This window comes from Chondrus crispus, genomic scaffold, assembly GCF_000350225.1.
Source record: "Chondrus crispus Stackhouse genomic scaffold, scaffold_321, whole genome shotgun sequence".
NCBI classification, from domain to species: domain Eukaryota; phylum Rhodophyta; class Florideophyceae; order Gigartinales; family Gigartinaceae; genus Chondrus; species Chondrus crispus.
In genome coordinates this window covers 66,265-88,944 of record NW_005179209.1, presented here as the reverse complement: position 1 = coordinate 88,944, position 22,680 = coordinate 66,265, and the positions used below count along the sequence as shown (strand labels likewise).

The 22,680-nt window shown below is 51.9% G+C and overlaps 8 protein-coding genes; 4 read left to right on the top strand and 4 right to left on the bottom strand.

Moving 5' to 3' along the window:
- Window positions 1-4,553: 4,553 nt before the first annotated feature.
- CHC_T00005882001 (hypothetical protein) lies at window positions 4,554-4,890 on the bottom strand. XM_005717479.1 is given in 2 exon segments: window positions 4,554-4,713; window positions 4,714-4,890. The coding sequence occupies 1 exon segment, from the start codon at window positions 4,888-4,890 to the stop codon at window positions 4,714-4,716; it is 177 nt and encodes a 58-aa protein (XP_005717536.1). The 3' UTR covers window positions 4,554-4,713.
- A 39-nt stretch (window positions 4,891-4,929) lies between these two features.
- CHC_T00005881001 (hypothetical protein) lies at window positions 4,930-6,554 on the top strand. XM_005717478.1 is given in 2 exon segments: window positions 4,930-6,507; window positions 6,508-6,554. 1 exon segment carries the CDS (start codon window positions 4,930-4,932, stop codon window positions 6,505-6,507), a length of 1,578 nt encoding a protein of 525 aa, XP_005717535.1. The 3' UTR covers window positions 6,508-6,554.
- Window positions 6,555-8,138: 1,584 nt separating this feature from the next.
- Window positions 8,139-8,351, top strand: CHC_T00005880001 (hypothetical protein). The gene has a single exon (XM_005717477.1). The coding sequence runs from the start codon at window positions 8,139-8,141 to the stop codon at window positions 8,349-8,351; it is 213 nt and encodes a 70-aa protein (XP_005717534.1).
- Window positions 8,352-9,888: 1,537 nt separating this feature from the next.
- On the bottom strand, window positions 9,889-12,066 carry CHC_T00005879001 (hypothetical protein). XM_005717476.1 is given in 2 exon segments: window positions 9,889-11,163; window positions 11,164-12,066. The coding sequence occupies 1 exon segment, from the start codon at window positions 12,064-12,066 to the stop codon at window positions 11,164-11,166; it is 903 nt and encodes a 300-aa protein (XP_005717533.1). The 3' UTR covers window positions 9,889-11,163.
- A 72-nt stretch (window positions 12,067-12,138) lies between these two features.
- On the top strand, window positions 12,139-12,366 carry CHC_T00005878001 (hypothetical protein). The gene has a single exon (XM_005717475.1). It carries the CDS (start codon window positions 12,139-12,141, stop codon window positions 12,364-12,366), a length of 228 nt encoding a protein of 75 aa, XP_005717532.1.
- Window positions 12,367-12,376: 10 nt separating this feature from the next.
- Window positions 12,377-12,550, top strand: CHC_T00005877001 (hypothetical protein). The gene has a single exon (XM_005717474.1). It carries the CDS (start codon window positions 12,377-12,379, stop codon window positions 12,548-12,550), a length of 174 nt encoding a protein of 57 aa, XP_005717531.1.
- Window positions 12,551-13,947: 1,397 nt separating this feature from the next.
- Window positions 13,948-14,100, bottom strand: CHC_T00005876001 (hypothetical protein). Its single transcript, XM_005717473.1, has one exon. The coding sequence runs from the start codon at window positions 14,098-14,100 to the stop codon at window positions 13,948-13,950; it is 153 nt and encodes a 50-aa protein (XP_005717530.1).
- Window positions 14,101-14,108: 8 nt separating this feature from the next.
- CHC_T00005875001 (hypothetical protein) lies at window positions 14,109-14,366 on the bottom strand. The gene has a single exon (XM_005717472.1). The coding sequence runs from the start codon at window positions 14,364-14,366 to the stop codon at window positions 14,109-14,111; it is 258 nt and encodes an 85-aa protein (XP_005717529.1).
- Window positions 14,367-22,680: the final 8,314 nt, after the last annotated feature.

Below are 22,680 nucleotides of genomic sequence, written 5' to 3'. Positions count from 1 at the left end.
GGTAAAGTTTAGAGAAGAAGAAGAATGGTGCCATTCACCGAGGCACATCGCTGCCCGATCTGCCAGCAGCTCGGGCAGCGATGTGCCTCGGTGGCAAGATGGGGAAGCGAGGGGTGTGATTGGGCGGTGGTGACGTTGGGGGGACGATTGAATACACGTGTGAGAGAGAGGTGGGCCGAGAAATAACGAAATTTGTTGAATTGTTGCCGTCCTTGGTCCTGTGGCTGTATGCCGCATTGCTGCCTTTCAAATGCTCCGGCCGGATGTACTTGTACTGCGAAAGGGGAACGCTGTACAAATGTATGCTGTATGCACTGCTCCGTTTTGTGTTCGGCATGTGAGTTTTGAGAGGCCGCTTCATGAGAAATCTGTTTTCTGGGGGTCATTTGCACCGTGCCGATGGTGTTTTCCACCGTGACAAATTGGCCACGGTAGAAATAACTGGTCCTCAAAGTCACGGCTAGCAGTAATATTTTCGAAGATTTGAAGATTGGGAACAGCAATGCGCAACACACTTTCGATATGACAGAAACTACTGCCGACAGCGACGACACATGTACAACGAAATTTAAAACGTGAAAATAGGGTTTTGATGCTAAACGTCCGGAAAATCTTACCAACAGCCGTGTTCACCGTGGTCGAGATCGTCACGGTGAAAACCGCATTTTGACCACCGTGAAAAGGACCCGAAAATATGAATTCTCATGAAGCGGCCTCTTTGAGTTTTGCGTCGTGCATGCGTAACTTTAAAGTCACGCCGCCTTTCGTCATCCTCCGCTCTCCGCCTCGCCTTCCCGCACCGCCCCTCAGCACCCCTCACCGCCTTCCGGCCCTCGCGTCTCCCGCGACTGCCCGCCGCCTTACACTGTCATGCCCCACATCTGTTGCCTCGTTGCCGTAGGAGGGCGGGACGCGAGCGCTGCGCCGCCCGCACGCGCCGCCCGCACGCGCCGCCCGGCACGCGCCGCCCAACTGCTGCCGGCCGGTCGCAGCCAGCGCGCTGCGCACTAAAAGTCGCAGTCAAAGGGTCGGTATGCTGTGCAGCTTGAGAGGATGGATAAGGTGAGCATTCCGCATTCCGGAGCATTTTGTTAGAAGGAGAGGGAGAATAGGGAAAGGAGGGAAGCAACGCACTCGTTAGTGCGAGAAAGGACGGCTCGATCCTTTCATCCTTTCATCCTTGCATTGGTTCATAACGGTTGGAGAACGCCAAGTGGCGGAAACGGTACTACTCAATTTAGTGTTCCCGCCTGTGCGAGCTGGTTGTTTGTGCTGTCACAGTTGAGCAGTCAAAGGGTCGAGATACCACGGAGCCCAACCCCGCAGACTCGAACCTCATGTACGGTGCCCGCGCTTACAACACCCTGCAATCTCCTCTCTTCCCCTCTCTTCCCCACCCGTACTTGGTCCCCATTCAATCTCCCCCAAATCACTGTCTCGCCACGCCCTCTCTCTCTCTCTCTCTCTCTCTCTCTCTCTCTCAACGCGCCCCCACCGACGCCAAGTAGCAAAACCTCCTTATATCCAATAAACTCTCAACGCGCTCATGAGCGTCATGTACACAATATTACACCTATAAACTATAGAAAGCAGCACTGCCGCAGCTCCGGTACGCTCGCAACTCCGATGAAAAAACATTGCACCCTTGTCAGAAAATAACGGTCTTTTACTTAATCTTCGGCATCACACTGCATAGCATTAAGACAACGAGTAAATGACTCACGCATACCGCAACGCCGGGAAACCCCGACGAATAAAACCACGCAGACTCCACAACGCTCTGTTATTGAAGGACGCGGCGTCATCCATTTCCAAAGAACACACCACTTCTACGTCCGCTTTTTCAAAGTGCCACGATTTGTGCCAGGAGCAATGCGCAACGGCTGCATCTGTTGCAGAAGACGCAGCTTACCAAGCAACTGTTGCATCAAACTACCTGCGTCCCAAGCCTTCTTATCGCGACCCACAGAGGTACCCGGCCTTCTTAGGCACATGCTCTTTCGGCATAAGCCGACCTTGCCGCTTCGTCTTGTCTGACGCGATCCGTCCTCTTCCCAAAGCTTGCCGAAAGCTGCCCCCATGCCTGTCTTGCTTGCCGAAAAATATGCCTTTTAGACAGAGCGCATGGTGTCGCACGATGGCAAGGAGGTTCTTTATGTCTTGATACCAACTCTTGGTTCGCTCAATATAAACAGATTACAATACAGTTCTTACCCTTCCTTTTTGCATCTGTCTACCCATACAATGCGTTGGACCCGAATGCATGGATGTCATTGCTTTAAAGAATACCAGGGCCGCAAATCATAAATGGCGAGGGAGAAGATGAGGGGCGAGATCGTGATATAGATAACGGACACGACAATTACCGATAGGTATACTCTATTATCCATCGCCCTTCAGAGGCAGTTTTGCGACACAGAAAACGTCCCCGGCCGAACAGAATTATTGGACGAGACGATTTCGAACGCTAGCGTCGAAACGGGCAGAGCTATGACTTGTTCTCGATCATCACGGTTTTCATCCCTGCTCACTTACAACTCATTTAATACCAGTAGTGTTGCAGTGGTTAAGTGATTATACCACGCTGCGGTTGGAGAGAAGTAAAGAAGGGCAAACACAAAGGTTGTCCGTGGGTGGAGATGCTCTTAGAGTAGTGGTACCCTTGGGGTACAGTAGTCCCCCCTTTAGAGTGGTACACCGGGGACGGTATTTAGTGTCAGCGCTAAATTAGTGTCACCACGTAAATAGTGTCACTGACACTAATACATGTCAGAGCCCGGGACGACGACGGATCAATCCAGACATAGAACAATCCTTCCTTTGAGCCGGACCCATCTCACTGCCGGTCCGGAGGGATGGTATTGGTATGCGATTCGTTCGGTTCGTTTCGGGAGCACTAATTTGTGCGCGGGAGTGGAGATACGCAGGCATTCATTACTGAAAAGCGTTTTGTACTAAGAACAGGTCAACTGGTCGGTCTTTGGTCTGGTGTATAGGAAAAGGTTGGGCGATGCAGAGTTGTAACAAGAGCCATCTGCGATAAGGAAAGAGGAGGGGGGGCCAGCGTCAGGACTTATGATTAGAGGCAGGCATGTGAGGTTTTGGTAGGACGAAAAGAAATGCTGTAGGCTCTAATGGGATCGAACTTACACTATTCATTGTTACGTTTGACAATATCAGTGACAGTAATGCCGTTTTCACTGAAATAGTGTAAGTACGGAAATAGTATCACTGACATTAATATATGTTTAGGGGTCGATATTTCCATAACGGAAATGGTATCAGTGACACTAAATACCGTCCCTGCGTGTACACTGTAGTGAAGGGACACGTGGACACGTGGAGTATGATATGGGTACACGTGGCGGAATGGACTGTCAGGACTTCGACAGGACTCCATAGAGCTTACACCCGGACAGGGCCGGAGGTCGGTGTACACGGCTACACGTGGGTTACACGTGGGGAATCCACGTGTGCACCGCGATTGGGCGTGGCCGGTCAGTGCTCTACAGTCACACTGGAGGTCGGGAGGCTGCGGCCACGGTATGAGAAAGGTCATACCTTCGTGAGGGATGTCTGGCCGGAGCGGGAATGGGTGTCTGGTAATGAAGACAGAAAAGGGAACGAGGCGGAACGAGAAGACGCGAGAAGACGCGAGAAGACGCGAGAAGACGCGAGAAGACGCGGAAAAGGGAAAGGCGAAAGTAGCCTTTTCACTTCTACTGATGTCCCTCTTGTCCCTGCGTCCGGCTACAGGACGGCGGGGCGGCGCGAAATACAAAGCGGGGAGCGGGCGGCGTCGGGGGTCTTGCAATCGACAGCGAGGTAGAGTGCACGTTTATCTCTGACTGTAACAAAAGCGACACCCGCATCGACAAGGGATACACTACCAGCAGGGGGCGAGATGGAGAATGGACATACTCTCGGCACAGTTTAGAAGGTGAGAGGCGTGAGTTTAAGCGAGGCGCATTGATGCCAGTGCTGCAGATGTATCGTTTGGACGCTCGACAGCGGCGCCGCGGGTGTCGAAGGCGCAGGGGATGCACGGGTGCTGCGTCGGGGCTCGCTGATGATCCACCGACGCACCACGGTCGCCTCGCGGGCTGACCACCAGCTCGCCAAAGCGGGTGACGTCGCCGAAAGGTGGTGGCGGGCGTCAGTGCGTCGCCCTGCGTGACTCGAGACGCACGGTTGCAACGGGTACGCGGGAATATACTTTGAGTGGGGGGGGGGGGGAGGGGGAGGGGGGGTCCGCGCCGAGGTGGTGAGGAAGAAGTAGCGACGAAAAGTTGGCGCGGAAGAAGTGGCGGGGAAACGATGGCGGACGGCAGGTGGGCAGCGCGGCTGATACACGTTGTCTGGGCGATCCCCCAGCGGCGACGCACTGTCTGAAGTCGCCAGGCAGACGCGGGGGATTCGGCAGCGGAAACGTTTCGGCAACGTCAGCGCTGGCGGCGTGGCGGCTCGTTGCCGGCCTGTTTCCCGCGGTCGGGCTGGCGGACAGCGCGCCGGGCTGTTACGGGAGGGGGAGCGAACGGGCGGGAGGGGGGAGGTGGGGTGACGCGGGCGAAATGTACTGTAGGCCGTGAGTAACCGCGAATGCGTGCACGCGAGTTCCTGGGCATTGCTGCGGTAGCCTGCGGCTGCTGGCGCGCAATCATGGCGCTCGTCCAACCAACCGCACCGCGTGCCGACCTATTCCAACTCTGTCCATCAAAACTTCGCCACCGTCGGCATATTCGACTGTGAACACTTCCTGTCAACCTCTACCGCTCGTCGGCTCCTGCAACATATCTGCCCGAAGCACGCGCTGATCTTCGCCCCCGTGTGTATAACATCCATTCCGCCATCAACCTCTGCGCCACAACCCCCGCCCAACGCTCCCCCCATCCCCGAAACCTTGCACCCTCCCTTGAAACCCCTCTGACTATGTTTGCGAATTTGCATCGCCAGTGGGACGCGCCGCGGCTCCCCGCGTCCTCGTCGGCGCTGGTCAACAACCGCTACCGGCTGGGCCGGAAGCTTGGCGCGGGCGCGTTTGCGAAAGTGTACGAGGCGCGCGACCTTTCCTCGGGCGACGTCGTCGCCGTCAAGCTGGAGCGCGCGTCCAAGCCGTACCCGTCGCTGGCCACGGAGTATGCCGTGTACGAAAAGCTCGCCCGCGCCCACGCAAACATCCGCGGCGTCCCGACCATGCGCTTCTACGGCGCCCACGGCTCATACAACGCTATCGTGTTGGACTGCTTGGGGCAGAGTCTCGCGACCGTTGTGGACAAGCAAAAGCGCCGCTTCTCGATGAAGAGCGTCCTCATGATCGGCATTCAGACCCTGTACATTTTGGAGGGCCTTCATCATCACGGCTTCTTGCACAGAGATATCAAGCCGGATAACATGATGCCCGGCCGCCTCGACCCGAAACAGATCTACCTTGCAGACTATGGTCTTGCGGGGCAGTACCGCGATCAGTGGAACCGCCACATAGCCCCCATGACAAACGTTGGTACCGTCGGCACGGTCGAGTTTTCGTCGCTCAACTCCATGCATGGCCGCGAGCTCTCGCGAAGGGATGACCTCGAGAGCCTGGGGTACACCATGTGTTTTTTGTTCCGCGGCGATCTCCCATGGACGGGCGTCCGGGCCCACGGCATGCAGGCCCTGCAGCGAAAGGTCACGGAGGCCAAGTCGGGCTGCAGCTTACGCACACTGTGTCGCAACATGCCCCACGAAATGATCGGCTTTTTCCAATACGTCCAGGGCCTCCAATTTGACGAGTGCCCCAACTATGGCTTGCTGCGCCACTTGTTCAGACACGCCCTCGCCGCCGCCGGTCACCGAGAAGATAACATATTCGAAGAGTGGATGTCCTCGTTTTCTGTCTCGGACGTCACCGATGACTCGCCGGCCCACAGCTACGATGAGCCGCGCCATTTTCAGCGCCGCAGTTTGCCAGAGGACGCCCCTCAACCCAAACCCATTGCCCCACCTCAACAACTCACCCGCAAGTTGACGGAAAGGGCCCCTGGCGCCCGGCATACAGAGAGGGATGTTATGCTGTATAGATGGCGTAGAGAGAGATATATGCACAGAACTAGAGCTAGGGCTATGGAGAGGGGTGCAACTAGACCCAGAGGTCGAGATAGAAGTCTGGAATGGGATCCCAGAGCCGGACGCATCCCGCATACCCGCGGGGAGCGGAGGCGCGATATGGAAAGGGGACATCGAGAACGCGAAAGGGACGCGGAAAGAGAAAGGAAATATAAGGCCAGGGATACCAATAGGGAGAGGGAAAAGTCTAGAAGACACACAGAAAGGCATCACGCACGGAAGAGCTATGCCGCGAAGGCAAAGGCTAAAGCTGGCGACAAGATGCGAAGGAAAACTACAACAAAATCACCTAGAAAGCATGCAGAGAGAGACCCGGACTACCCCCATCGGAGACATACGGATGCTGCCAGAGGACCAAGTCCGCGAGCGCAGCGCGACGGTAGGCGCTTTCACAGGCGATGAATAAAGTCTGCTGCAGACGGGCAACGAGCGCACAGTTCTGTACTCTACCCCATGGAAGTATCATGTGTATCAACATGCTGCACTTTCTTCTGTCTACCACTACTACTACTCGTCCACGCATACCCTCACGATTAACTACGGTCTTCTTGCGAAGAAAACCTGCTAACATCAGCTTCCTAGCAACAATTCGAAACTGCAAATACTAAAGAATGCGACGCTAAACTTTTTCATCAATGTAGCGCACGGTATTTTCACGCAGTCATTTTCTCTCCTGTTGCAAGCAGTTTCTCCTCTACTGTAACTTCGCAGTCTGAAAACTCGTGACATGAATGAAAAGGGTGTTAGATCTCGCCAAGCAGATTAGCATAATTGCATGAAAAAAAGGTCGGGAAAGGTGCAGAGCTCAGCAAGCGTTGTGCACCTGTTGTCGGCAGTCGCAGCGTAGGGTTGGCCAATAGTACGTCATTTCAAGGTTGCACGTATTGTGGTAAACAAGAATCCCAAAAGCATGACTTTTGACACGAAGAAACAGTGCGCGGATTAGAGTTCCAACAGGTGTAGAAGATGTGCGGGAACTGGACCCAAAAAGTGTTCTACAGGTCACTACATTTTCACATACAGAAGCCATTCCTGGTACACTGCCACCACTTTAGGAATTTCGGAGAAACCATATGCCTTTTTGTTGTCAGCTTCATTAGATGTCTCGAACGATATTCGAGTGTTCTTCTCGCCTGTAGAAAGCTGCTATATCAAGATACTCTTTTGATGTACCTTCGGAAGGTGCAATCCATCCGGTGTACACTGTACAGTGTATGGCTACAGTATGTGTTTTCTGTACATGGCCATCATGGACCAACTCCCAAGTCTCCATTGTTGCCATGCCGTAGGTTCAATCTACTTGTTGAAAATCGTTCGGGTGTTCGGGCTAAATTGCCGTTGAGCCATCAGCAGCTTTCGTGTTACGCAAAACCAGACTCTCTGAACCATTAGGAACAGAAACATAACGGAATACAGCCGCACAATCCGTGAGGGAAAGCTTCATGGAAGCATTGAGAAACTCTGCAGGGCATTGATTCGAACCCTAAAGTAGAACTTTCAGGTGGTTGTAATATTGTAGGACATTGATGCTCTTGATGCTCTTTCAAAGTGTTTCTTGTTGAAAAAGAAGGGTTGACTCGAAGCAACTGTCTGCAGGCATGTGCACCATTCGAGGGAAGAAGTTGACATGATTTCTTTGTGGCACCTTTCACGATGTTTTAATCAGATAGTTGGTTGTGCCGTTCGAGCAGTATGCCCTCCATGCAGTAGCAGGTTTCTTCTTCGTTCAACAGCAATAGATGTTTCGAACAATGTGTGGTGCTGAAGCTCCTGTTTACAATGACGAATTCATGCATGAAATTGCTTGCGTATGGGGGCAGAAGCATGTTTGCGCGATTAGAGTAATTAACACAGGAGTCTTAAACAACATTTGGGATTGCCCTGGATATTAATACTGCACCATAGAACCGCGTTCAGCTATTTGTTTGCGAACTCGGTTTAACATATACACATGCATTTATGTAGATATCGATACGTAGATCAGTCCTAGAACGAGCTTTGGAGATTTTCGAGATCTCGTTTTCGACGCGTGGATGAGAATTTCCTGTCCCAGAATGTTCTGTCAGCAGTGGCTGTTGGTTCTCTCGAGGCCTTCAGAAACGAAGCAGCATCAAATAAAAATGTCACCAGTGAGAACATGCCCCGCAGACGTAGCATCGGACCTGCCGAATACTGTCACCGTACAGAGGTGGAGGTTTGCATTGATCCATCCGAGACAACATTGTTCCGGAGGTATCGATGCTTAATAAACGTGGTACGTACAGGAACCCTCCACTTGATCCCTTCGTACTGCTTGAGACTCAGATAGGATGGCACTTCTTTCGATATTAGGGATAGACGCATCCAGGACGTGAATGATATTGATTTAGGATGGGCATTCCATTCGAGTGTGGCGCAGCGATACGAGATAAAAGCCGTTCTGCGCCTGCCGACTTTGCTGGGGAAGAGGATGAATCCTAAAATTTGAAAATAATGCTTCCATTTCTCTTTTTGATGTTTTGCTGACACGGATCTTCTCACATGCGAAAGGCCCGCTAGTCTGTCGCTGTTTTCAATTCCATCAACATGTTATTCTTTTTTTGCGTCAAGGAGCGAAGCATGCGAAGCCCGTAGGACGTGACCTTACAGATGCCGGCACGAAAGTCGGCGTGCAAACTGCAACTTATCCTGTGATTGGGAAAATGTGTAGGACTCATTTAAGAATCGTGAGATGGAGAGATCAGAAGGAAGCTTGGGACGCGCTCCAGTGCTTCGTGTCCAGATGGCACCGTGGGGTCCCTTATTCTTTGCGTGGGTGGAACGCTGCTCTGGTAGCGAGCAAGGACATGGAAAGAAGGTTGGAGGAGCACAAAGAGCATGGAATAATTTGAGATTCTAAAAAAGAAAAAAGGGCGTGCAAGTTGGCATGTACATACGTACAGTATGTACGGCAAGTCTGTCTCCCTGGCCAACTTTATGTTAACAGATTTGATCTTGGCGTTGACGACTTTCACTTGGAGTCCCACTGGATGCAGGCTATGCAAAACAACTCAGCGCCGCCGCCGTGTCGACAAAACAAATATTGAGGCAACTTTTAGGGAGGAAATATACTCTTCTATGGCGCAACAAGGGCTTCTCTGAGACTACCATGCGCTTGCTACGGAGGTAATTTTACATGCGCTACGGAGGTACTGTAGTGCATCGCTGAATTCCAGAATGCCATGGAGCAGCAGTTTCCGACAGTTTGCTCCAAGTGGGACATGAGGCGTGTTTCTGACGCGAATCATGGAGAGGGCAACAAGGCAATAAATAATCTGAGGCTTATCACAAGCACGTGGTGCTAGGCTGAGAGTGGCACAGGCATGACCTGAACGTCATAAAGACGCGGCCTGACGCGGGTGACGGCGCACGCACTCTTGCGGGGAATGAAGTGAGTGGCGTCACTTGGACAGACTTCGCGCAATGCGCGAAGTGGGGTGGGCCGTGGTTGAAGGGCTGTCAGAAGCGATCTCGGGGCGCGCGCGTGCGTGCGGCAAGGTTGTGAAGTGAAACAAGGGTGGAGATGTAGAGCTCCATCCCTGAGCGAGAGCCTCTGTTTTCGGCGGTGCTACGCGAGTAGTGAGGGGTAAGGAGGGAGTGGGATTCGTCGGGACTGGGCGTAGATGTGAAATTCTTTTTATAGTGAACCGCAGCGGTCTGGAGTGTCGAAGGCTGTCTCGATCCGGGCAACCGGTGCCATCGCTCCACGTGTATGCAGGTCTCACTCGCTGTGTCCCTTGAACGCTGAGGCGTTCTGCGCGAGTCTGCAGATGGAGTGTACCCTTGGTACAGTTTATGAAGAGGATGTGTCAAACATTGACAAGAAAGGTGAGGTGAATTGTGGTACCCAACGGAACAGTATGACTGGCAAGGTTTGCGCGAAAGCTATTCGAGCAGGTTCGGCACGTTTTTGAGGGACAAAAACATGAGAAGAAAAAGCGGTGGATGCAAAGGCTCCTTGGTACTTGGTACAAGTATCGGCATCAAAGAGCGTAACATCCCCTCCGAGACACTCACCTTGACGCAGCAAATGCACTTGATTGAATTGCCAACCGTCAGCCATACGTGTAGTTGGAATTTGGCCCGTTGCTTCCGGCGGTCCCAAACAGCCGTTCAGTAGCCTCACATCCTCTCCCAGTTTCCGCACATGAGACCCCTTACCCTCGCACGCGCGTTATCCACCGTTCTTCTTCACAATTACCGTTCCGCATCAACGGCACTGTAGGAACACCAGGACCACGTACGCCTACTGTATCCTTCATACTTGCCCTCTCCAAGGATGCATCTCGTCGGCCTTCGCCAACAAGATTTTCAACTGGAGCAGCACGGTGGAAGCAAACCATGCCTCTGTCATAGCCTCCATGGCCCCGCTAGTTTCTTTTGTCGACCGTAGTCCACGCACGCCTAACATGCTCCACCGCGTCTCCTGCCTTCTCACCCTTTCGTTTCCCATAAGGCTCCGAAGCACCGTCACAAAGGTATCCACAGACTTCCGGCTCCTCACGTCTCAGGGATAGCAATACCTGTACCGTACACTTCTTGTTCTCTCTTCATCCGTCCCAGGTCCAGTCGCTCATGGCATGTGACAAGAGTGCTCTGGTGCGCTCGACTGAACGAAGTGACAGGCCAACCGCACCCAGATATGTTGACATAGAGGATTGCATAATCAGGGCGTGAATCACAGACGGTGTTCGCAACCTAAGATAAACGAAAACTATACGGGCGTGTCATTCCATGCTGCACTTGAATGTCCCGCATTCTTGCGAATGATCAAACCAGAAGCTAAAGGTAGCCAAGACCCCAACTTCACAACATCGCCGCGGCCGGAAAGACTGGCGGATCGCCTCATCTTGAATTTTATTGCACTTCTCTCTTGCCACGTTCCAGAAGCTTGTCATTAGCTCCACCGGGAAGCCAAACCGCAGGCCAAAGCCATGCTTCGATATCCAGATCCGTTTCTCAGTCCGGGTCCTGACCCAACCAAAAGACCAAGCGTGCCCACGACACAATTTTCTCGTCGACAGAAGGGATTGAATTTCGTCAATCGTCATACCTGTCGCTCTCCGGTCCCGTGCCGTACTCGGACTGTGCTCGAATCATTGCGTTTAAGTCCCCTCTGCTCGCAAGCAGCTTCAAAAACTCTGTGAAGAAAGCGTCATAGTTGTGCGTTGCCCGTATTCTCTGCACCTCTTCTCGAATCGTCTCTCCGTCGACTTCGTCCCCACCTTCTGGCTTGTCGCTATCCCTATCCGCCGCTGACTCGGCTGGCGCCACGTCTGAACCCTCCTTTTCCTCCTCAGATGATTGCTGCTGCAACTCCGGCGACGAAGAGTCACCGTCCGACCAGGTCGATTTCCGCTTGTTCGCTGCGCGCACCGTGCTGTTCTCGGGTGTATCCTCGACCACTGCAAAAAATAGAAACGGGGTGTTGTGCTCTTGAAAAGTGGTAGCTTTTCTTTTGATAAAGTCAATGCCGTGGGGCAACCAGTCGTCCTGATCGGTGCCTTCGCACACTCCTACCCTCTTGGCTTGATCCGCAACACCTTGTAGTTCGTAGACTACTTTTCCAGCTGCATCTGGAAGCAATACAGTGTACATCCAAAGCTCATCGGCAAGGATAATAGTCTGCAGGCGGTCGTCTTCGTCCAACATCTGGGGATGACCACCAGGCTGTTCGTGAGCGGCCTTGTTATGGGCATTGCGGACAACCTCCGAACTGCATATGGCCGCCGAGCGCAGGATGGGATCCATGGGCTGCATGAAAGCCCTTAGTCGAGTAAGTTCTGGGCCTAAGTTGAAGCTCTGGCTGGCACCCCTTGCGATGTTCAAAACAGACACCAGCAAGCCCTGTGTAGCGGACGCGTTATCCATAGACTGGGTGCAGAACATGATACTATTTTCCTTGTTCGGGTGGGGATCCTCCTGAGCGAAGGAATGGGACATGTTCTCGGGATTCCACTTCATGTTGTCGCCGCGATCCGGGGCCCACTTGTACAGCAACAGAAAGCTTTTGACATGCCATTCGGGCGGGAGGTCGGCGTTATATATTTGATGGACGCGCAACCCGGTAACGCCTGCGTTTCGGAGGACGCTGTTGAGGTTGTTCGCCGTGGAGCGGAGCACGAGCCAGCCTGTCTTTTCCAGGACGACCGACTCGCCCATAGCGACGCGCTCCATTTCATGGGAGAAGCCGGTGTCGGAATCGGGGCCCCGCTCGGCAGGGGGCATCGGAGTCGGAGTTGAAGACGAGGGCATGGTTGGACGCTGGCGGAGGGGCTCGCTCCTGGGGCGACGAGAAGGATCGAGGGCTTCCGGCGGCAACGCGGCAACGCAACGTGGAGAGGCGTGTCCTAGGGAGATACAGTTGGGATGTTTGGGGAGAGGGCCGGAAGATGGGTTGCATGGCGAGGCGGGCGCTCTCAAGTGAATGTACGCGGAAGTGGCATGCTAGCTGCCGGCAGCGGAAAGGGGACGGCGCGGTGACGAAAGGACGCGTGGGGAGGGTGGTGGCGATGGCGGATGGCTCCGACTTGTCATGATCCCGCCAGTGGCGTACGTCCTACGCAAACACGTGTACACGAAGACGCCTGCAGAAATTGGAATCAATTTCTGTGCAACGCTGTACACGTGTTCATGTTGTCACGACTGACAACGAACACAGGAGTACATTTGTGACAAGACCCAACCAAGCACGTTGCTTCTTGATCGCTACGACTTTTGAGCTGATATGCTTTTGCGATGATGCGCTTTGCACTCGTGCCGTACATTCCTTTACCTGTCGCCTCTCGTTTTCCCTTTAAAGTGGTTGTGCTATCACCAACAGCTGCTTGCAACACACTACAGTTCAATCGTACCGCGATTGCTTTCCAGTCCATATTTTCACTACAGTACCGTGATACTCTGTGCCTGTCAACAAGTCTTCGTCCCTCCCAGCGCTGCGTGTACCCTTGCTAGTACAGTGTTGGCACCGCTCCATCGGACGACCATCGTCCGAAGTTGCGTTTTCGAAACAGATGTTGCTTGCCTGACCGTCGCTTCAAACGTCGGCCACGTAAGCGCAGCTTCGTTTGCCAGGAGTCCCATCCGAGGATCTCGACAGAAACTTTTTTCACAATTTCATTCCATGACTCCCTCGGAACAAGTTTTCTACGCATGCTGCGTGCCAACAAATAGTTGTACCCTTGAGTACTTTACGTAAAGAGACGCTTGTTGTACTAAAAAGCAAGTATAGATTCTATACATACGTACTAGTACTGTAAAGTGTTAGGATAGTCTTGCTGCCTCGAAATTCCCTCAACAATACAGAAATGGAAAATACTTGCAGGCGAAAGAAAATTGCAGAGGACCTCTTGGCCAGGTCATTGTTGTCGTAGGAAATCCGCTCACTGTGCAGTCCTCCTACAATACATGGCGTAAAAGAGCGCTGCAAATTACGGGTGAATGACCACAGCCCCGTTTCCCTCCCACGACGTCGTCAACGTGAATCGCTGCGACAAATTTTCGCTTGCAATGACCTAGTTGTGTCTGAGCACATCGCTGCCCGGCCCGAACCACGATCCATGCAAGGCAGCTGTTTGAAAACATGGTAGAGCAGTATACGAAGGAATTGCTGGTGTCCGGCGTCTTACGGTACATGCATACTTTGACCACTTACACTTTGGTAAAGATCAGCTTCATGCAAGATAACAAAGCCTTAACGTCTTGCTCTCTGTGTGCCGCTTGTTGGGTTTCTGAGCGCCAGTCTCAACACGTTCGCACTGATTCCGTCTCTATTTAACCATGAGCCCGTTTGCGTCGACCACCTCAGCTCAAATCCCACCAACATCAAACTCCTGACTCAGCCCCGACCGACGCTACCACCACTCCCAAGCCAGTTTTTCTCGCCATGACTCGCACATTGTTCTGCTTTGCAGCTCTACTGTTCCTATCGTCCATTTCCTTCGCCCTTCCTACGGAGCATCTCCTACGGGACAGCATTCCGACCATCACATCCTTCTGTCCGGACTTATGTAGCACTGAAACCATTGCCACGCACATCTGTCGCTATTTTCCCTTGTGCACAGTGCAGCAGTGCACTCTCGCCGACGGGGCCATTGGATGGGGCTGCCCAGGCTCCCCAGAAGGCTTCGAAGGGGAATCTCAAGAAGATATGGGAAGTTTAGAAGACACGGAATCCTCGCCGCTTCCGACAGCAGAGTACATGGATATGTCGTAGACGATTCGCTGGGGGCCCCTTTTGTCATTTGCTTCTTGCTGCGACAAGACCAATTGTCTTCTTCATCATAGAAAGCAAATTGAGTTTTGGCGGGCGTGCGAGGTTGGCGTCCGTGGGTTTTCTAAATGTCTTTTTCAAAAAAAGAAATGCATCGTAGGAAGGCTACAACATGCTGTCATACTTTTCATAGTAGTCAGACAATTATTGTAGTACCCTTCTCATTGGCTTGATGTGGGACACATAAGAAGTTATGATAAAATATGCGAATGCAGTGCGTATTTGAGGAAAAATGCCTTTATTTGGAAGGGAGAATTGGTCTCCAAACTATGCCTGGGTCAAAGTGGGACGACAAGAAATCTCATGTCTTTCACGCTTCATCTGTAATGGGAGAGACCCAACAAAGACGACGCTGCCGTGTGCTTGCGGGTCCTAAACAACTCGCCTTCCTCAACCTGCATCCGCTGTTTTCGGGCTCTTGGCCATTGCGAGATTGGCAAGTCGTCACCAACTATGTCTTCGAGAGGCGACACCGCAGACTGCGCTTGCAGACGTTTTTGAGAGTCACTGTTTTCTTCGTTTGCAGTATCATTCTCTACATTATACTCCTGAATGTGATAAACGTCGGGTACGGGCGCCTTTGGAGGATTCCGCCCCTCCAAACGAGCACGAGTGGACTGCAAATTGCCAACCGTCGCTGCGTTTCTTGTTGCGAGGAATTTTCTATTAGATTTCTTAGGTGTGGGGTTCTTTGACAGGCATACATCCTTTTAGAATGTTGCGCAACACATAATCATTATTGAGAGCGACGGAAACCTCTGCTAAAGCATGAGGAGCAGAAAACTGACCGTTTGTCAGAGCATGACTATTTTTCATCAAACGAATATATTTAATTCGTTGCGAAATAGTTCAGCAAAATCATATGGCGAAACTATGCGGCGCGGCATTATAATTTTGGTGTCCCAATTTGAGCCGTGTCACACACTACGCCAATGAGAAGGGTACAAGGGTACTGTACAAAGGAGAACCTGAGGGTGCTGTATTCTCACTCGACTACAGTACTGTTTTCTTTTTCTTTTTCTAAAGATCTGCTTATGAGATTTTGTCTTTCGTGCTGGTTTAGGATGCTTTAGGACAAGGACGAGGAAACGTGAACGAGATACCAGTTCAAGGGAATGGGAAGTGCGTCAACGTCGCTCACGGTGGAGCAGAAGAGCTCTCATGGTGATTCCAATCATTGCGCAGGCTGGAGAGCGCGTCCTGCAAGACATGTTCCTACCGCCAAAAGTAATGAAGTGCGCAACTTAAAAAAGTTTCATTAAGTTGCAATCGACTGGCGGTGCAGAAGCTTACGCGGTAGATACAATTAAATTCGTACAGGCGTGTGGTCACGTCTCTCACAGCATTTGCATCCGCATACAGGGCATGCACGGATCTGACTTCAGTTCTAGTCTTCCCCAGGAATGAACACCTGTATGTGAATATCCTTCACTACTGCCTGACATGGCTCTCAACCATGAGTTGTGAAAGAGCAGCTTAGCGCAGTCCCTAACCGCTAATCGCTACAGTTGTCACAAAGGGGTCTGTGTTCTAGTCCGCAATGTCTCCCCTTCAGCTCTGGTAAATTTTTTGGGAGATTTTGCGTTTAGTGGGGCGATCGTGGTCTTTTTTGTGACAAAAAGGGGGTGAAATGGCTTTTCTTGTAGTGTTGAGGGGGTGACGCGGTCAAAATTTGCTGAGGCACCCATCCGATTGAGAAATATTTGTAGGGATCGTATGGGTGACGTCTTCAACATGGGGGTGACAGAAAAGAATTTGGTTGTTCGTGAGGGGCGACAGAATCTGAACAAAGTGGACGGTGCTATAAATTGTACTAAATGACAGGCGAAATCGGATACTAAGGCGTTACTAAAAGAGCGGCTACTGGGCTACTCTGCAGTATCCCCATACAGCTGTTTCAGAGAGCATTTCGGGCGATGCCCTCGAAACAACTGACAACCGACCGCCCCCCCCACGTTTCGGAATCCGCGGGAATGCCCGCTCGGACAACTCACTCCGCCGCGGCCATCAAGTCCCGGACCTTCCGCCGCCCCCTCTCATTGCCCTCCCTCGCCAGCCGCTCCAGCCGGCGGTACGTCGCGTCCGCATGCGCGAGCTGCACGCCCTCCAGAAACCCGTCCGCGCCGCGCTCCTCGTGCACGTTGTCGCTGCGAAACCGCGCCGCGCACCCCATCGCCGTGAGCAGCGCGCCCAGGTCCTCCTCGACTCTCCCGGCCCTCACCACGTAATCCGGCACCAGCCTCTTCTCCCTCGGCGTGCCGTTCGGCCGCCCCTCCCCGTCCACGTACGGGTACGCCTCGTACATCGCCTCGACCTACCCGTCGCCCTCGACCATCTCCTCCGCCGCGGTGCGCACCTGGCCCCCCCGCAGCGTCGCGTTCCCCCGCCCCGCCACGGCGTACTTCGCCGCCGACCACAGCCGCGCGCGCATGGGCCGGCACCCGCTCACGTACATGTGTGGCGTATTGTATCGTACATGTGTGGCGTATTGTGGAGGTTGAAACAGTCGATAAGGGGGCCACATCGGCGTGGCCGATCACGAGATTAATTGTCCCTACAGTATCCGCGTTCTAGAAATGTTGAGTTTAATAGCTCGATTACTTGCCATTTTGGATTACTACACGGGCGAAGAATCCCAATTGAGTTGTTTGGGACGGGTGACCAAAGGCGACATTTCAGTGGTCGGGTCTAACATACTACTGATATTCTTCCCTTCGCCCCCCTTATGCAACACATTCGCGTAATTCACCCCCTCAACACTACAAGAAAAGCCATTTCACCCCCTTTTTGCCACAAAAAAGACCACGATCGCCCCACTAAACGCAGCATTAACTCAAATTTTTTATGTTCAAGCGCATGTGAGGCATTGCTGGACTGTACTGATACAGCATTTACACCTCGCTCCTCGCGGTTCTCATTTACAGTACGCATGCAATTAGTTTCTGTCTGGATCAATTCCATAGCCGTGGTCCGAAAAGAATCCTCTGGCTCCTTTGAAATGAAGCCCAGTCCAGGTGTCCACCGCTTCGTACCGTCCATTCAGTACGAAGTTAAATCCAGGCTTCACAAACTGTCGTACTGAATTCGGACCCGGTCCCGAACGAATCTCTTTTCCAAACTGATCTGTATAGAAAAATCCCCCTGCGGCGCCTTCTGGGCAATGCTGTGCCCCGATATTCAGTCGTCTAAACCGAAGGGACCGGTTCAATCCCGTACTCCTGTAAAATCTGCCTCTCGTCTTCTTGCCGAGGTTGACAATGGTGTTGGGTTCCGCTAGGGACTTAAAAGCAGTGTTGGGTAGTTTCAGTACGACGTGGAAGATTGATGTTCGGCTAGACGTCTGCATGCACATGGGAAGCGTTTGCCATTCTTCGTACGCTCCAATAAGGATCTGCGAGCGAAAAAAAAACTCTGGGTTGGGACTGTTTTCGGCGATGATGTTAATACTTCGAAAGTTGTTCGGCCCACTCAGTAGTTCCTGTTCAATCACTGCTTCCGCCGGGTTAATCGCCCGGAATGTTTTTCCCCCTAGTAAACGCACACCTGCCCACCCGAAATCGCCCTTGTGCTGAATATCCATCAACAACTCTTTCGTTTTTCGGTCAACAACAGCAAAATTGATTGTATGAAAGCGCACCGAAACCCGACGCAGCGACGATTGCGCTACATGCAGGCTGTAGTAGAGTAAGTACGGGCCCGAACGTAACACGAAACCTTTGAAGCCGCGGTCGCTTTCCATTTCCCGGTTGTTCTTCCAACTCGTGTACGTGAATTTTGGGGTGTAGTTCATGAGCATCGTTGGTGACGAGCCGTGCTCGTGGTCGTATGCGCTAAAATCAAAACAGAATCATTGACCGCGACTTGTGTGTTAGATGTCTGCATGTCCGCGATTGGTGCGCCTGAAGAGGTGAAGAAAAGTCAGAAACATGAAGAACTTACCACCAGAAACAAGGATCCCATGCGGGGTGCCAGGTTCTGAACTCGACTCCTTGCGTATCCGGATCGTTCGGATTATTATCTTGTGTTGTCCACACATTGTGCAACGCATCAGGACATTTCGAATTTGCAGATATAGCAGACCCACCGAAAGCCCCAACAGGTGGACTTGCGCTACCATCTGCCTCTGCAACCCATACGTTGAAGCTTCCGGGAACAGCAAGCCCCGTAATCCTTTGCTTCACAAATCGACCTTGAGGAAAGTCTACAAAGTCCTTACTGCCAGTAGTCTTCGAGAAGACGTACGCATATTTTGTCATCGGCCTAGTCAGAGTATCGTGAATTCCGTAAGTGATGGTGTTCGCTCCCTGGATTCGCTCGGCCCAGCCTTCGGAGGTCCACCCGCCACGAAGCATTGCAACAATAGAGGGGTCGAACTTGTCCGACTCGACGTCGACAAAGATGTATGCAATTGCTCCGCGCTGGAAAGTCATGCGGAAGGATGGAGAGCGAACGAGACCGGTTGTGTGAAACAGATCGAGACCCCTGAACTTGTTCGATGCTGGGTCGCTGACAGGTGCGTACACGTGCCCACTGTAACGAGCAATGTAGGCCAACTGCTCAGAATTCGGGGATGAGACATCGTAATCCCAAGAAGAAATGAGAACAGAGTTAAGAGCGTTGCTGTAGGCAGGGTGGTCTTTGCAACGTAAAGCATCATCGGATTGCTGAGCGTCGGCGATGGCAAACAGCAACCCGAGTAAAACTGCGATGAATGTGACTAGTGGCTGCTGCTGCATCGTAGGAAGGAAATGACTGCGAAAGACAGTTGAAGCAATTGAAATTCTGATCAGTCTCAATGCACATGTGCCTACGCTTCTCGATGTTGCCACCGAAAAGGTCTGTGCTGCTGTTGGAATATCGCTATTTATACAGTATTTGAGGTGACTGCCCTGCGAACTTTTGGAGTGGTGATGAGCATATCTCTCAATCAGACGTTTGCTGATACTGATGCTGCTCCATATACGCCGTCCAGTCGCTCCTGAATGCCCTTTTTGAAAGAGGGCAGTGCAGCAGCTTTCAGACCAATTAAAAGAGAGCCATGTTGCCTTGACATTGCGGTGCAGAAGCTTTAAGCAACAAGACGTCTCAACGGCACGTCCTTCAAGCATCAGAAAAAAGTCATGATGACTGTCGGAACGAAAAGGAAGCAACTTGTTGGCCTTATATGCAGAGGTTGCTTTGTTCTGGAGGCTGTAATCCTGTATCTTATGTACGTTGCTGTATCAGCTTTTGTGAACGACCTCGATAAACACCAAGCTACTGTATGATGCATACATAGGCCTACGGCAGGGTGCACTACTCTAAGACTAGCAGCACCGATGAATGTTTCTGAAGCTGGATGGCGTTTCAGACAGCTCCTACACCAGGGGCCACGCTATTTCAATTGTTTGGATATCTCGTGATTCGGTGAATTCGAGTGGTTTCTTGCGAGCAATATGACCCTAGCGTTTCAAAGGATCACGATGAGACGTGTGAAGCCTGGCGGGATAGTGCAAATCCGAACTGCATTGCAAGTATATACCCTCTATGGTATATGCTTGAAGGATGTCACGTCGGCGGTGTGGGTAAACGGTTAGACAGAAGTCATCGTCACCCTCTGTGTCGAATCAGATATGTGCAGAGAGGCTTGACGTCATGTCAACAACAACTTTGACACAACACAAATTGTGGCAAAAATGTGGTAGATCAGCTGGGTTAACCGGCAGTACCGGGACAACCTTGCGGTAGAATTTGTCAAAGAGAATGAACTAGTGTTTTTTTGTAGAGCTGTAGCCGAAATATCTGTTATTGTTCCGTTGTGTTTTTATGTACGAGCCGAGACGATGCGGCTTTTATACAATCTACCGTCTTCCTTCTAGCTCGGGAAGACGGGAGTTACACTTCGTAAAGGAAAGAGAGAATGCTACACTAACAATTGCATATACTCTCCGGTGAATTTCCAGCAAGTAACTTGAGGGTTGGTGAGCACAATACAGGACATGGCGATACAGTACAGTATGTGTAGGTTCTCTCGTGATTTGGTTTCCTACAGTACGCGCACAAAAAAATCTGCAGAGCGTCGCTGGGTTGCACCTGCAAATTCTTGAACAGGAGCTTTGGAACGAAGCCATCCACGCCCTCTCCCTTTGCACCAGATGCGCCCTTGCCTATTAAAGCGGATTGAGAAACGTCTTCGTCCCCTGTAACATGCAGCTAGAGCACGTCGCAACTCGCGAATAAGGTTGTCATCTAGATAAACTGGACGACCAACACAGATTTGCAGGACCGCCATGTGTAGTGTGAGTGTAGTACAATGAAGATAACATATCGAGAGGCAGTGCGACGAAATTGTAGAGTATGAAATTAGCTTCGCTGAAGGAAGGAGAGCGGCGTCGAGGTTTACCATTTCAATTCTGAAGCAATTGGGTTTCCCATCTCTCAAGAGCCTTAATCACTGCACGCACATGCCACACCGCGATACGGCACGGACGTCAGCAGTTGCGGGATGGCGCCCGAGCAAACCTTAGATGACAGCTTTCTACTGTATGGTCGGAAAGAAAGGTCGAATGTCAGAATGTCGCATCGTGTACCTACCGATTGCCAACGATGCGTTGTACTGTATTCCTATAAGCACCAGCATGGCCGGCCAATCTTTTTGCGTCATAAATTGTTTCGGGAGTTGCTTGCGTCATTGCAGGCTACATGATGGCCCACTTGGATACGGCAGACTACGTGGACATGCTTCACATCTCAAGCATCCGCCTGATGGCCCCCCTGTGAACGAAAATTGACGTTTTGACTATCAGTATACTGTACCGGTACCCAAGGGTACTGTATAAGTTACAGAGCATCAGTGGTCGATTACGCTCGAAAATGGCTCCCCTACCTGTGTATTCGCAGATGACAAGATGTCATCATCCTTCGGAGAAACTCTTTACGAACGAAATTGCAAAGCAATGCTTCAAGCAATTGTGTTACTACATTGCAGTGCACAGGAGCTAGTCTAGCATGGCCCGAAACTTGACGTGTAGGGTCGCCAGTGCGCGCATGCATGTCCTCCCTTCGTTACCCGGGTCATGAACTGGTCCCATGGAAATATGTAGTTGTTTGCGCCGTAGCGTACTGATTTGACGATACATGATGTGTATGGACAGGGTCGCGCATCCACTGTATTGCTGTAACTTTGGCCCACGGATTTTTTTGGCAAGAGACGCGACACAGCGCTCTCCCGTCCGGCCGCTTCGACAAGACGAGGCCAAAGGGGCTGAAGAGTAACAATCAGGGGACACGGGCTTGGCAGAAAGCATTTGCAGATTCCGGCAACTGACAACAATGTGGGCATTCTAGCTGCATTGCTCCACGGCTCAGCGAGGGGGGTTGGTTACCGTAAAGTAACCTTTATCCCATCACATAAGAGCATCTCCACCGGTTGACGTTTTTTGGGTCTAATGATCTATGGCCCATGAATTTTAGACCCATTCGACAATTTCGTCTCCACTCGTTCAACTTTTTTTTGGGTCTATCCCTATCTTCTAAATACCGTGGGTCTATCGCAGGATCTATTCACACCATGAAATAGACCCTGGGATACAGAGAGGACTCGCCCAATAGTGCCGAATTGAGTAATTCCACGAGTGTGAAGTCGAGAAATCACTAAATTACCCGACGCCCAGTCCGACTCCGAGGAGCTCTCTCTCGAGAAAACTGATACGGGCAGCCGATTAGCGGACGTCAGCAAACCGTCAACGGTTTACGCGCCCCTTTGTTCGTCGCACTCGAGACCCGAGCAAGGTTTTTAACAGATTTACCGACGCTTCTCCTGCGCTGGCTCGTTGTGGTCGCCTTGTCCCCAACGGAGGCTGTCGAAATTTGAGCCAATTCTTCCCCGAGATCTTTTCGGGCCTCGAAGTCTGATTTACCTTTCGATGGCACCCTCTCGAAGGAGCGGACCCCGGACCTCTTCCTATCGAAGAGCGACTCTAGAAAACGCCGGCAAGAAGCTGCGGACGAGCTCCTTGGCCTCGTGTGAGTCTAGATCAGAAAGGGCTCCCTTCTCCCACGTGTCAGCGAACATATAAATCCAGGCTGCTGTGTCATCGACGCAACTTCGCCCGACAGAACCGCGGAAAGAGCACGCCGGTACACAGGCTTCCCAAAAAGCAACTAGTCTCTTAGCAGCTTGAGGGCCGCGGATTTTAGGGGTGTAGAAACGCGAGGGATTTCCGGCCGCCGTACTGATCTCCACGCAGACAAGACATAGACCCTCGATAGCCCTGCTGACGGGTAGGGATGCCTTATGCGGATTT